Consider the following 14818-nt stretch of genomic DNA (forward strand, 5'->3'; position numbering starts at 1 on the left):
ACCATGCTACGAAATAAAAGTATAACTTTTATATTTTTATAGTACTATTATCTAAATGATTTGAGATTTTAATTTTATTACCGTATATCGGCTAATAGTCAACGTTATAATAAAATTAATAGGCCTATAGCGTTAGAATTGCCAAGCGTCGGTGATGTGTCGCTAAAAAAAACCTCGGTGTTAATTTAAATTGTGTACATTTAATTTAAATTTAATTGTATGCATACGACACGTATTTCAATCAGTCGAGCGGTCTCCCTTGATTAAGCTTATCGGGGTCCGAATATGATATATATTGTCACGTTCGTTGTTCGCAAGTGACATAAGCCGATTAAATTCAAAATTAAACAATACTAACCACCAGCATGCATATTTTGTTACTATGAAGTTCAATGTCAAACTGTAATATTATTAATAGGTAAGCGCCCTCTTTTTCGTCACAAAGACAGTACACATCAAAGTGAAATGCCGACAATTTTAAAACTACTGTACAGTTTTTTGCATTATATATAGATTATTTTTTAAATTACGCAATTGTTTTTTTTTTTTTATTTGAATATAATTTAGGCATCGGCTTCTCACGGAGAGTAGGAGAAAAAGAAAATACAAGAATAAAATAAAAATAACAAACCGCGAACACGAATCAAAGCTGCATTCCTTTTTATTATATTTAATCACAATGTAAACCATGAGATTCTCACGGAAAAACTTTATAACAATAGCATTTATAACAATAATGAAAGTGTAAACAACTATATAACAACAACATTTAATACCAATCAATTTCACTCTGCGTGATGTATTTCCTTATGATGAGATGTATTCATATGAAATCCGTGTACTACTTGGGAGTCAATATCATTGTCTGTCGACTAAATAGATTTGTTCATCTGTTAAATGCGCCCTTCCTAAAATGACCTTACATTGTTAAATCATGGTTAAATATACCGTGCCAGGCCGTACGTTTACATAGGTATATCATGTATGAGCTCATTCATACATAATGATGACAGAAATCTAAATTTGGAAAATAAACATTATCAGAGATTAGGATTTTTTTTAAATAATATTTCATCATAACGATTATATCTTATATATACTTCTATTTTCGGTATATTTCGATGGGGTTTCAATTTCTCCATGTAAAGCTCGTTGATCAAAATTAATTTTTTAAATGTTTATGTCCAAAAATGTCTTTCATTTAATTGTGTTTATTTTCAACCATCAATGAATGCAATAAACATACAGTAATCCGAAATGGCCGTCCAAAATGACACGCCCATAGCAAACATTTTGTAAATACACAATTGCACTTCACATTATATTCTTTACTCAGAGCCTATCACCTGATGATTGAAGAGTTAGTTTATTGCCTTCATGAAACAGTGAGTGTGCAAATAAAATGTTAACTCGAGTCATTATCTAAATACATATTTATATCACTGTTAATTAAAATTGGAGACACGCCCTCTATTGGCTTCTGTCTCTCAGTGCTTCACTTTCATACTCTAAAGCTCTGTCTACACTATCAAACTTTATGTGACAAAAAATGTATCCATATATGGACATGATGATGTCATATTACTACCATATTTAGGCACATCACACTTTTTTGTCAAACTAGTTTGATAATGTAGACAGAGCTTAACACTGCAAATGTTGAAATAAATATTATTGCGTAATACATCTGTTTATTCCTTATACATGATACTCAAACTGTATGCCGATTCATGTTTTAAACTTTAAACTAGTTCTTTCTGTTATTTCTGCAGACGACAATATTATTCTTGTAAATCGATACAATACTATAATTCTGTCAATCAGTTGTTAAGATAATATATCCATTTCAAGTGCTTTATAATATTACGTATAAAATATAAAAGGCAACCAATTTTATTAGCTTCTTATTCGATTGTATGTAGCCGTTTCCATGGTTTTATATCAATTTTTTTGTAATTCTGTAAACGATTATATTATGATACCAATTTATGTTTCTAATCGAATTTGTATTTTTTATTGGTATCTTGTGCATTTTTAAAATTAAAATACTGTATTATGTACAAATACGCCTAATAATAGCGAAGAACTAAGAGAGATAACGTAATATGTGTGTTCACTCGATCTTATTTGGCGGAATGGAATTATTATAGGGCATGTTATATGAATGACGCTGATGAGTTAATAAAACCCTAGTGTTTTATTTAAAAGGCATGGCTAACCGTCATTCTAGGCAATATGTTTGTTTTCCATTCACTAACCCTATTGTTACCATCACGGCTGATTGACTTCTTTTTCTCTCTGAGGGCGTAACTGGATGATGAAGCTTGTGTTACCGTTATTGATGTGTGAGTCAGCTTTGTATGTACCCAGCATTCAAGCCAGATAACGAGCACCCGTCTCCCGTAAACACAATACTTACCGGTGGATAACGTTTCAAACGATCCTCCTGCCGTTTTTCTCTGGGCCTAGCTACGGAAATACAAGCATTTTTGGATTTTATACGGATATATACGCGGTTTTAGAAATGTGTATCGTCGCTAGGTGATAGCAATTTAATAATATTCGAATGCCTGAGATATCATGGACAATGTCGCACTTGTCAGTGCAAATAGACAAACTATATTCTAGATACTGGTCTACAATGGACAAATATTTTATTTCATTATTTGTAATATTTTGTGTTTTAAGTTCAACGCATAATGTGGAAGCAGTGAACGGTAAATATGAATTTATATGTGCCATTTTAATGTACCTTGATATTCTATTCTTTTTGTCTATCAGTATATTAAATTTTCGTCAGAGTATAGCCATACCCATTTGGCAATTTTTCTAAAACAAACATCCCTACTTTATCTTATACCTATATTTCGCTGGGGTCCGTTTTTAGGTACAGTAATACCATAATGATCTCTAACCCTAGAATAACTCTATGGTACAATAATACAAAAAACAGCATCTTCCTGTTATTATAACTAAAATTACGTTTTTGTTTATACAGGTACAGTATTCTAATACCAGTTAAATTTAGACTGATACTGTACACATCAATTAGATTGCAGTTGATAGAAATAAAGAGACAGCAGACACATAGTTTCTATCTATTTTTAATGATCTTCTAGAAATCAGATCTGGGAAATTGTTGTAAACAGCAGCCGTCTCGTCTATTGAATTCCATCCCATTGATCGTAATCGTGCTATCCTGTACCCTGATAGTTGTTGAACAATAGGTTGTCATCTATTGTATTGTTTGTCAATACCAGGTTTCGGCCCTGTGGTTAAATCCTACTCTCGTCAATGTATTACAAATCCTAGGGCTTTTCTATTATATACCTTTACAAGTGCTTATTAGCAAAGATCGTCACACTTGATAAATATTGTATTCTCATTTCGTGGGAAAATTTATATATTTTATTAGTTGAAAGGTGTGTTGCAGCTGCTGATTTAACGTGGTTAGAAAGCATGGCATGTTTCTTGTTAGCATTATTTATATTTCATAATATTTCGGAACTGTTTTTGAATAATTAACATAATTTTTCCCGGAAAACATTCATCTTATGGGTTTAACGTAACTGACAAGTCGATTCCCATTTCGTGGACCAACTGATCAGTCAAGCCATGTAGGCCTACATTTTAAAGTGGGAATCCTCCTTATTACACACCGCTTTTAATAAAATAGTACTTCTCTATTAGGGAATAATATTATATTAATATAAATAGTATTAATAATATTATTACTATGTTTTCTACTGCCATGTACTTAATTACAAATTGTTGTTTTTAGGGATTTTTATTTTAAATACTTGCGCCTTTGCTAATTTCCAGTTGTTTGATATTATAGAACCATTCAATTTACTTATAAGAACATGTGTACGGGTTGGTTAACATTGATTAAGGTTCGATTAAGGCATTGTTTCTCCATCGTGAACTACACTGTACTTGTGTAAAACCCTTGTCATAATCCAGACATGCATAAATACTGCTACGACAGACAACGTGTAAGCCAAGAAAGGACGAATTTCTTTTGCTTTGCCAATTTCTTTTATATTCTAAAGATAATTACTTCTATCTCAACGAAGGTTTATTAAATCGATAATACATCGTAATAACATAATAAAATAAATTAGAAAGAAATAATGTCTTCCAGCTTTAGTCGTTTCTTGTAGAAATATAACTGTTTAGATAAATAAATCGGTTTCTTTTATTGCTTTTATATTTTCTTTTACAAATTAATATAATAATATCTTTCTCCATATAGTTAAAATAATCATTTATACATGAATATTTAGAAATGTTTACCAACATTATGAATATGAAGATCAATGGTCCATTTAGAAGAAGGAATAGAGAGCGTACAGGTACATAGGATAGGAACTTGTTGAATAGGATTTTAGTTTTGAAATTCTACTAATATGGCCTGAGAAACGAAGCGAACAGGCACAAGCATATTTTTCCATGTATTGAAACGTCAGTATGTCTATCATTCGTTTTAAATAATACTCGGACCAATCTAATTAAGAATGCCGTTCTGTTTGAGAGCCAATTAATAGACTATTTTACAGCTGGCTGTCTACATCAACGGAGGAAATTAATGTCTACAATATAGGCCTACTGCATGAATTATTATTACAAACATTACAACACAGAGAAATACACGATGGTATTTCTTCCTCGCACTCCTGTATAAGGTATAAAATATGTCTTCTGCAAAACCATTGCTTTTTCCATGAACATCAACTTGTTTCTCCATGGTTTATGAAAACTTAGGTTTTAAGATTGGTTGGATTTCTCCATGGAGCCTAATAAGGAAATAGCTGAATCAAAATACAATGTTGGAGATTATGTTGTTTAAGGTAATCGAGCGTGAAATGTAAATATTAAACGTATTCAGTTATGGTAACCAAATGGGTGGTATTACTAATATAGACGATATGAAGGAGATCTATTGACGAAACCCAATAAGGCAATGATTGTTCAATTAATGTAAACACAATGTGGGATGCATAATAATGAACAATGTTCTTTATATTATGATGTTTTATATTAGGCCATTATAAAGACGGTACTTTGTAAATTACGAACCGGCTGTTGGGTTGACCTGGGTTGGTTTTCAGAGTTTTATTGTTTGGTTCTTCACAACACTAGATTGCTCTATGATTGATAGAACTAGATTTCGACATTGAAACTATACCAATAGAGCAAAACAGACAAAGAATGTTTCTGTAATGAATACATTTAATGAATGCAAATGCATCTTTTATTTAATAGGAAGTGTTATTACTTTACATACACTTATTATCTTGTCGTTTATGCCGATTATTATTGGAGTCACTATCGACATGTTTCTACAAGTAAAACGATTTTTATGACTCATTACATAAGCTCATATTATTGATTTGGTATATCTTAGCATACACTTATACATATCAATAGGAAATAATAAAAAATATTATGACAATCGTACTCTAAAATACGGTTATTAGTTTTTATTTATAACACAAAGATGTTACATAAGATGGGAGTTTTAGAGAAGAATGACTCGTTCACAAACTGATGCCAAGTGTAATCGCATTAGCTTCGTATTAGTTTCGTATTGTTTTGTTACCTGTACTGTACAAAACATTTCAATACATTCGTTCTATATGTGTTTGTATTTAAATAGGTACATATGATTGTAGTGTAGTGAATACTTAATGAACGTATTGTATAGTTTCTAAAGGTCGTCAAACTTTAAGCACCACATACAGTATGTATATACAGTTGTATACACGTAGGCTACTAAAGTAGGCCCACATCGACTATTATATAATTAATAATATGTTTCTTTTAGTAATCCCGAATTTTCCATCGAAATAAGTGTAAAGCCTTGTCTGCACTATCAAACTTTACTGTATCTGACCAAAAAATGTGATGTGTCTATATATAATGTTATTGTCATATCACTACCATATTTAGGAATATCACTACCATATTTGGGCACATCACACTTTTTTTGTCAAACTAGTTATATCATGGTTATATAGTGTAGACAGCTTTAAATTGAATCGTACTCGCAGTGGCAAATCATCCAGAAATAGGGCTTACAATGAAGTGGTGTGTCCTATCTTTTACATTGACATTTTCCTCTGTATCCGGTACAGCAGGACTTCTTTAATAGTCTGCAACTCTAAATTATTAATAAAAATCAACACCCTATTTGCTACCGTATACATTACGTAAAAACTGTTTTTTGGTGTTATAAATTTTGTAGTTATCAATATGTAATTTACTGTAAATTTGCACTACATTATTACGTTGCCATTTGTCTATTCTGTTTCCATAGTAACACTACTGAACATATTTCATTCTTTTGGTTTTGTGATGAATGTGTGATTGTATATATGGATCGATTTAATGGACGATTGTTTATTCATTTTCTGTATTGTTATAAACAAGCGTATTAATTTCATACACAAAAGGTCGAATCGAGAACAAATTAATATTGTATTCTTTGAAGGAGATCGTGCGGAAGATTTCGATTTGGCGGTGTTTTCTTTCTATGTCGTTTATTTCTCCCATTACTCCAATTATTGTCAGCATTAGGTAACACGTGGTAGCCTACGCATTACAACACATTTTATGAGATTTCATCAACCGTACAGTAGCTAAAACGGATCTCTTTTGAGGCATGTCTGATTTCTTTGCGTGCGCACATTTAGCCTGCTTATGTTTACATTGCGCAATTCGTGTTGATCAACACACAACATTTATTTCTTCCATTTTCCAATAATTCCTCCATGGATTGCTATAGGTATAACATGCGTTTGGTGGCGCACTGTACAGGGTAACCAATTCACGAGATTGCGTCAACAGTTGCTATTTTGTAAGACAGACCTCGTTTGACGAAAGTCGAGTTTTTAGTTGAATGCGCACTTCTAGTCTACTTAGATTTTCCTTGCGCAATTTGTGCTTATCAACCCACACCATTTATTTCTTCCGTTTTTCTAATTAAAGATTAGGTAGTAACATGCATTTAGTAGCGCACTGTGGGCCTAATCAATTTCCGAGATTGCGTCAACAGTTTTGTAAGATAGGCCTAGAGTGACGCAAGCCGCGTTGTTATATGCGCATTTCTGGTCTTCCTAGATTTTCCTTGCGCAATTCGTGCTGACAACCCAACATGTTTAATTCTTCCATATTACGGTACTAATGTAGGCTGGTATGTCGTTTATATGAATGTCGTGTATATTTTTTGTTAAAAGCAAACTTTGACTTTATTTCATATCTTGATAATATAAGGAATGAAAAAAAATATGTTGCCATTTTTTCTAAAGAAATTTAAAGGACCAAATTCAAGATGGCCGCCAATACTCAAATAACCCTATTTAAAACCAGAATATCACCAATAACACAAATTATGAATGTGGAACAAGTCTGTTTTGATGGTATTACACATTATACAATCTTAACTATGTATAGCGATAATCTGTCGGCCATCTTGGATTTCAAAATGGCCGCCACTAAAAAATAAATTTAAATAATTTTTGTTGTTTCAACACAATGTTCTAAAATAGTCACTTCTCATAGGATTGTCTAAATATAAGGCTGTCTAAAGTTGTCAATGTTCTCTATATAATAGATATATAATACCCCTACTATGACCCTTGAATTACCTAATCGTTCAAAGTTGGAGTTGCAAAAGTATGGAACAACTTACATTGATATCAAATATTCAGCAACAATTAATTCTAAATCTAAATTATAGATCTCATTTCTTTTCATAAAAGTGAAACTTGTATTTCAATGTTTGTATCTCAGACAGGACCACAATATAAAACAAGTGTATTTATACCTTACTGGCAATTATACCCGCCACAGGGCGGCTTTCTAAATTAGTTTAAAGCCTTCTCAGACCCCAGTGTCCCTATACCCGCCAACCTCCACCCCTCTTCAATAACATCCCACACTCTTTTTTAAAAACAAATTCTTCCCAGGACAAATGCCAATTCAACTTTAGGGTTAGGGGTATACATAGCTATGATAGGCCTATGTTTTAAGTACGTTGTAAACTGTGTAAATGAATAGGTGTCATATTGGCTGATATATATAATTTAGATACTGTGGCCATCCCAGCCACAAAAACAAACTTCTCCCATGGACAGTTCAAATGTAGTAACTTTTCCTAGTACAATTCCAATCACGTTATACTTCATTGCGCCAGTATTTCCGCCCCTCTTCCTCCCTCCCAACACATCCCAGATACTGGGTGATTGTGTTTAAGACGTTTCCAGTACAAATTATGTTAGCCATCACTACCAACTCATAATCCCTCAGTGCCTGTTTTCAGATGTAGTTTAAAACATTCCCAGTACAGTTTAGGTCTTGGTGACAGGCATACATCCCCACCCCCTTTCCAGGGCTAATTAAAATACTTTATAACAATTTCCTACCACACAGTTCTGGTCAATTTGATAGCTTACTACCCCTAGCCTAAGCAAAATTAAATTCCCGGTACAATTGCGGTCATTTTGATACCCCATATGCATGGTTACGTGCTGAAACAGAACTAACATCGAAAGTGAGGAAAAGTGGGCCATTTTGACCACATTTTGGCCCCTAATGCTTGGTTCCCACTAGAGACGCAACAAAACGACGTAACGCAACGTAAGGGATTTGACCAATCACAAGCGATGGATTTATTTGACGGTCGCTTGTCATTGGTCTATCGTCTACGTCCTTGCATTGCGTCCTAGTGGGAACCAAGCTTAACTTAGATCCTAGATGGCGGATGATGTTCAAATTAGAACTTTCCCGGTACAATTCTGGTCATTTTGATACCCAATATGTAAGGTTATGTGCAGTAAAAAAAATTTGTATAACGAACAAACAAACAAACGTACAAACTCTCTAACTTATAATATAGATTGTGAAATCCTGTATAAATATGGTGTTCATTAATAAATGCGTTATTGCCATGTAATTCAATGTCTGAAACTTCAAGGCCATGGTCACCAGTATGGTTGGTAAGTTTTCAACCTGTCAACTTTTGGCAGAAGCTTGAAGAAAGATACAGCGCATTCACAAGCTTCATGGGCAGCATTAACTCCCACTTCTCATCTTCTACAATCTCAACCGATTTCATTAGATGTACCTTAAATTGACCACCATTATACACTGCTTTGATGAGTGCACATGGTTGTGGTATAAAAACTCATGTACTAGGGAAATACAAGATAATGCCTGGTGATGACTCTTGCCCGAGATGAGTGGAGGTGGACAGAGATGACATCAAGAAGCAATTATTTCGACCTGGTGAATTATATGGCTTTTAAACATGTAGCATTGTGAAAATAGTGTTGCGGCCAGTGTTTTTGTTGTATTGTATCACCTATACAACAGTGACACAAATATCTTAAAAACTCTGCTTTCTCTCTACAACTTCTGACACTTTTCTCGAAAAAATTCAGACAGAGAAAATGATTCTAAGTGACGTATCATTTTGTTTGAAAAACGCTGATCATAAAGATATTAACTTGAATACAGAGAGATGTGGTTAAACTATCCCTATATATGTCAGAGACACAAGACAACGATATCTGCACACATGGAAAGTACACATGCTTTTATAAAATATTTCTTTGCTCATGACCACCTGAACTATGGCCGGTTCACTTTCAACAGATTACTGATATTGGAGTTTATGAGACAACATGTATGTGTGACAAAGGGAATTGCTGGATTTACATCAATTGATCAAGGTCATTGAGCATGGTATAATTGGAATAACACAAATTAATAATTTCATCAGAGCTGGCAAATCTAGTTGATGAGTTTGAAAGCCAACATTTAAAGAGAGATGATATCTTGATTAATGAAGAATGCTGCAAATCCCACAGAGGTGTTTGTTGGCCATGGCATGATGACATTGGACAGAAAATGTTTGAGGCATTGGTAAAAGTTTTGTAGAAGGCAAACTATATGGGATCCTAAGAAAAGGATGAATATTGGCAAAAAATATATATGACGGTGAATACAGGTGACAAACTTATCAAAGTAAAAGAGGACTCCAATAGAGATTCTTGTTGTAGGCATATCATTTTGTGTCATTTCAATCTAATTTAATTTAACTTACACACGTTTTAATAAGAAATTTAACCCTTTTTAAAAAAATGGCGGCCATTTTGAAATTAAAAATGGCCACCATTTTGTGTTAATAACCGTGTTGTTGTCATAGGCCTATCATTTTATGTGATTTCAATCAACGTCATAACTTGCACATGTTTTAATAAGAAATTTAATCCATTTTTTTTTAATGGCGGCCATTTTGTAATTCAAAATGTCAAAATACTAATGAATATAGGTTTATAATAATTTTTATATAGCAGAGAACCCATATAGCATTAATTTTAACTTAAAATATTATTCATAATGGGTGTTACTTTGTCCAATATGGTACATTTATTGGATATTTTACGTATTGGCGGCCATCTGGGATTTGACACCCTTAAGCTTTTTTTAAAAAATGGCAACATATTTTTTTTATTACTTTACATCCTAAAGACACTAAATCAGCTGGAATTTTGCTTTTAACAAAAAAATGACACGAAATTACATAGTGGCCTACACTATACTCCAAATGTTTAGGTAATATGCATTTTAGCGCACTAGAGTTAGGCTATAACAATTCACGATATTGCGTCAACCGTTGCTAATGTTTTGTAGGATAGGCCTAGCTTAAAAAAAGTGTTGTATGCGCACTTTTGGTCTGCTTATATTTCTACTGCGCAATTTGTGTTGATCATACCAAAAACGTCAAGTTCGACGAAAGATTTAATGGCCTCCTTTTGGATATCGATTTTTCAAGTAATGTTGCCAACTCTCTCTTAAGCTAGGTTCCTACTGTAGAAGGTTTTTACGATCCAAGTTTTGCGTAGGGCCTTAGCCATTAATTTTTTTTAAATTAAATGGAAAGCTTTAAAGACTCTAGACCTACTCCAGTATTCAAATATTTCATAATTAAAATGAAAATAAGAATTTCATTATTTATCATAATAGTCTAAAATTACATGAAACATGCTTTGTTGTCCGATGTTCAATTTCCTTTACAAAAAGATGAAGAAAATGCCTATTATTGTGTTCCACGTTGATGAAATTAGGATGGACAATACATACTACGTCAGTGTATGTAAATAATACTATACTTATCACGTGTGATAAATGCTCAGTTACACAATGAGTTTACTACTTCTTTGTTGTGTTTAAGACCAACACAATCGATTTTCTTCCAATTTGATTACATTACAAATTGGTACCAGGATATTGACAGATCATGTTTAAAAGGTTGTCAATTCTTTTTTCTGATCGTCTTTATATTATTATGGTTGTATGGATGCAAATAATCAATAACATTTCTATAGTTTAGATTATATTCTAATCCATGATTCCTAACTGTGTTGCAATAAAAAATATTTTAGATTAATGTAAGTTGTGTTATCCAAATGTGTGTTCTTAAATATGAAGATACATTTCTTTTAGGAATCACCATATAGGACAGGCCACTGAGCAAGTTTCTTTTAAGTAACGTAGACCTACTACTATGCCTTGAAGGATTGGAATTGGCCAATGGCTTATTTAAAAATTTGTTTGAAAAATGCTGTATTTTATAGATATAAAACATGCTCTTGTGATCATAGCCAACATTCATTCCTTTACGTTATTAGTTCGTACAGTAGGCATATTGATCTTGAAAATATTGAGGGATCAAATTCCTTTGTCTAGTACAGTAGACCTAATTTAATGTTCGTCTTTTAATCAATATGTAGGCTACAGTAACAAATTCAGCAAGCAACATTTGGTTTTTAAATTAACTAAAAAAATTATTTTGACGAAGTTATAGATTTTTAGCATAATGACTTTATTATAATTTACTTTACGTGTCGATACAATACGATATTGGTCAGAATGTACGAACCATAATTCATTAAAACCTAATATAATATTCTTTACTACAATACAGAGTATTTTATTTCTACATATAATTTGTCATATCCTTAATTAATTATTGATTTATTATGTTTCAGAGTGTTTTAGCAATCCCTGTATGAATGGGGCAACGTGTGTAGACGAGGATTATGGATATTACACCTGCCAATGTGCAACATACTGGGAGGGTACAAATTGTGAAATACAAAAAGGTATTATTTCAATATTAATTTGCAACTTCAAGATGTGTTATCCCCAAAAAACATGAAAAACGACGATTAATAAAATCAGACTTTGACTACTGTATGCCATTTTTATTCACTTCCGTTTACAAAAAAGAACAATAATGATTGCTCTGGGCCCCTTAGCCAATGAGCGCCCATTGCCTTTACGCCACTGTTAATGGTAAGGCCACTGGGTACGGTATACCAAGAAGTTGGGTTAAAATCTTGGTTGGTGTAATTTTGTTTATTACAAAAGATTTTGAAATCTTTTACTGTACATCATTATCAGTGGGCAGCTTTTGCTTTTCTTGTAAAAATTTAATGATATTAATGAATTTTTATCTTTTAAATTTAACAGGTGTAATTTGTGGTACAAACCACTATTCCCTGACAGGAAGCGTTAGCAGCTCAAATTTTCCGAACAATTATAATGTGAGAGAAACATGCTTTTATCTTATACGGGCACATGGTGCCACAACAATTGAGTTACAGTTTATAAGCTTTGAGACAGAAAATTTAAAAGATATTTTATCGATTGGAATTGGACCGACGCAATCGGACGGATCAACAGTCACACAGTTGATGGGGTCTCCTTCTGTGCTTACATATACTTATAATACAGATCAACTTTGGCTGCAATTCAGCTCGGATCCAACAATTGCTCTTTCTGGATGGAGTTTTACATACAGTGCAGGTTAGTTATTTTTCAAGGGTGGATCCAAGATGATGAGCTAGGGGCATGTGCTCTCCCATTGGACAGCTAAAATGAAATTACGAACTATTTTTGACAGACTATTACATGTTAGCTGTCCCCTGTTTAAAATATCCTAGCGTCTGCCTCTGGGTTTATTGTGAATATGTGACTGTGACACATTTATTCTATGTAGACCTGCTGTATTGTATACCAGGTTGCAGTGACACTGCTGCAACCTGCCAAACAGTGGCAACTATGATTGGCTAGCCTCTAGTGGTTTTTACTAAGCATCACACGATAGCAGGTATAAATGTGATTGAACCATGAAGGTTTTTGTCCTCGCAAATTACCAGTTGTTATTGAATCTGTTCTGAAAGCAAAATAAGGTAGAATTATTGCTTTTATCTAGATGGTGATGATTGCTTCAATTCACCCTGTGCTAATGGCGGTACTTGCATTGACGGTCTGCGTTCGTACACCTGTGTTTGTGCACCTGGATACACTGGCACTGACTGTGACACAGGTGAGTGAGAGCTGTAAAATAGTAGTGTGTAGGGCTATAGTGTAATTAGGGAGTAATATAAATAGTAAGGAGTAGGACTACAGTTGCTTCATGTGAATTCATTGTTCACACACGGGTACATTGGCAATCGATGTGTCATCGGTCGTCGCCTAGACTTAGAAACCAACAAACCTATGTCGAGGTGAGGAGCGGGGTCACATGTCCCAATATTTCCACATGCGCACAATGAACAAACATGGTGTACTATTAACACAGTTTTGGCAGATACTATGTTCAAGCATGAATGAATAGATTCATGGCATCCTATATGAATATACTGTACAATACAGTATACTGAAAGGGTTTTTTTTTTTTTTAAAGAATTTAAAAAACAGATTATCATCACAGACAAAAGTATTGAGATTGTTATTTGTTTATTTTATCTCAATTCAATACGTAATCATGGTGATACTGCAAAATTATCTTATGAAATATAGTTGTCATCATATTACAGTTACTTGTTTACTCTGGTCAGTCAGACGAGATGAGATTCTTCCGCTGGCTACAAATCAAATATACTTAGCTTTATTCATTCATTAATATCCGCTGGTTTAACTATCTTGAATAAAAGTGAGAATACTATTCAACCAGTGTTGTTACTTTATAGATAATATTCAAGATTTTGGTGTCCTATTTCAAATTAACGCCCCAGGGTATTTCTCGCTATTGTTGACTTTGGCGTGCAACATTACTTTGTCTAGAAAGCGCATATTTAGTCTAAATTATTGTCTGATTTCACGCCACATCAACGCAGCACAATGCAATTACAATAGAAACAGGCAAATATGACAGCTTTACTATTGTATAGTAATTATGGGTTTTGGTTTCAGGAATGTAGAGTTACATGTTTCTATATTCATTATTGATGTGCATTTACAAATAAAGTTTTGATAGCTAAGTTGTATTTATTTTTAAATAGTAATATGCACATTCTGAAAAAATTACAGGTCAAAGGTTAGTCGTAATAATTTAAATTTACCGCCAAGAACACTACTTTTTAAGTACTGTAGATAGAATCCAGATAAAAATTAAATTGATAGTTATTTTTTAAATTTGATAAACACCATGCTTATTATTCAAGGTGTACATATTTCTTCATCATTTAAAATCATACAAGGCAGCCAAAGACTGAAATGGCAAATGCGTTTAATGATAAAAACATTAAAATATTATGTCAACTAGAAAATCAAACAAGACTAAAATGAGTAAAATATTAACAGAAAAAAAACAACAATTATTTAGCAATTGGTATCGTTACCACAGTATTAACACTACTCCGTGTCTTTTAATACCCTGTGGCCTTTTATTCGATTTTGTACTCCGTTTTCATTTCCTGTATTCTGCGCTATTCTTTTTTAATTAAAATTTGGTCGACCTTTG

General features: G+C 33.1%; 1 protein-coding gene across 1 annotated transcript in view; it reads left to right on the plus strand.

Annotated features, from left to right (window-relative positions):
- Positions 1–2293: 2293 nt before the first annotated feature.
- The window catches only part of LOC144840567 (uncharacterized), a 42975-nt gene continuing 30450 nt past the window's right edge, over positions 2294–14818 (plus strand). Inside the window, exons 1-4 of the mRNA XM_078696417.1 lie at positions 2294–2717; positions 12057–12170; positions 12541–12876; positions 13286–13399. Coding sequence (XP_078552543.1) covers positions 2567–2717; positions 12057–12170; positions 12541–12876; positions 13286–13399 — 715 coding nt within the window. The 5' untranslated portion in view covers positions 2294–2566. The remainder of the gene's footprint in view (positions 2718–12056; positions 12171–12540; positions 12877–13285; positions 13400–14818) is intronic.

Source organism: Antedon bifida, chromosome 4, assembly GCF_963402885.1.
Source record: "Antedon bifida chromosome 4, ecAntBifi1.1, whole genome shotgun sequence".
Taxonomy (NCBI): domain Eukaryota; kingdom Metazoa; phylum Echinodermata; class Crinoidea; order Comatulida; family Antedonidae; genus Antedon; species Antedon bifida.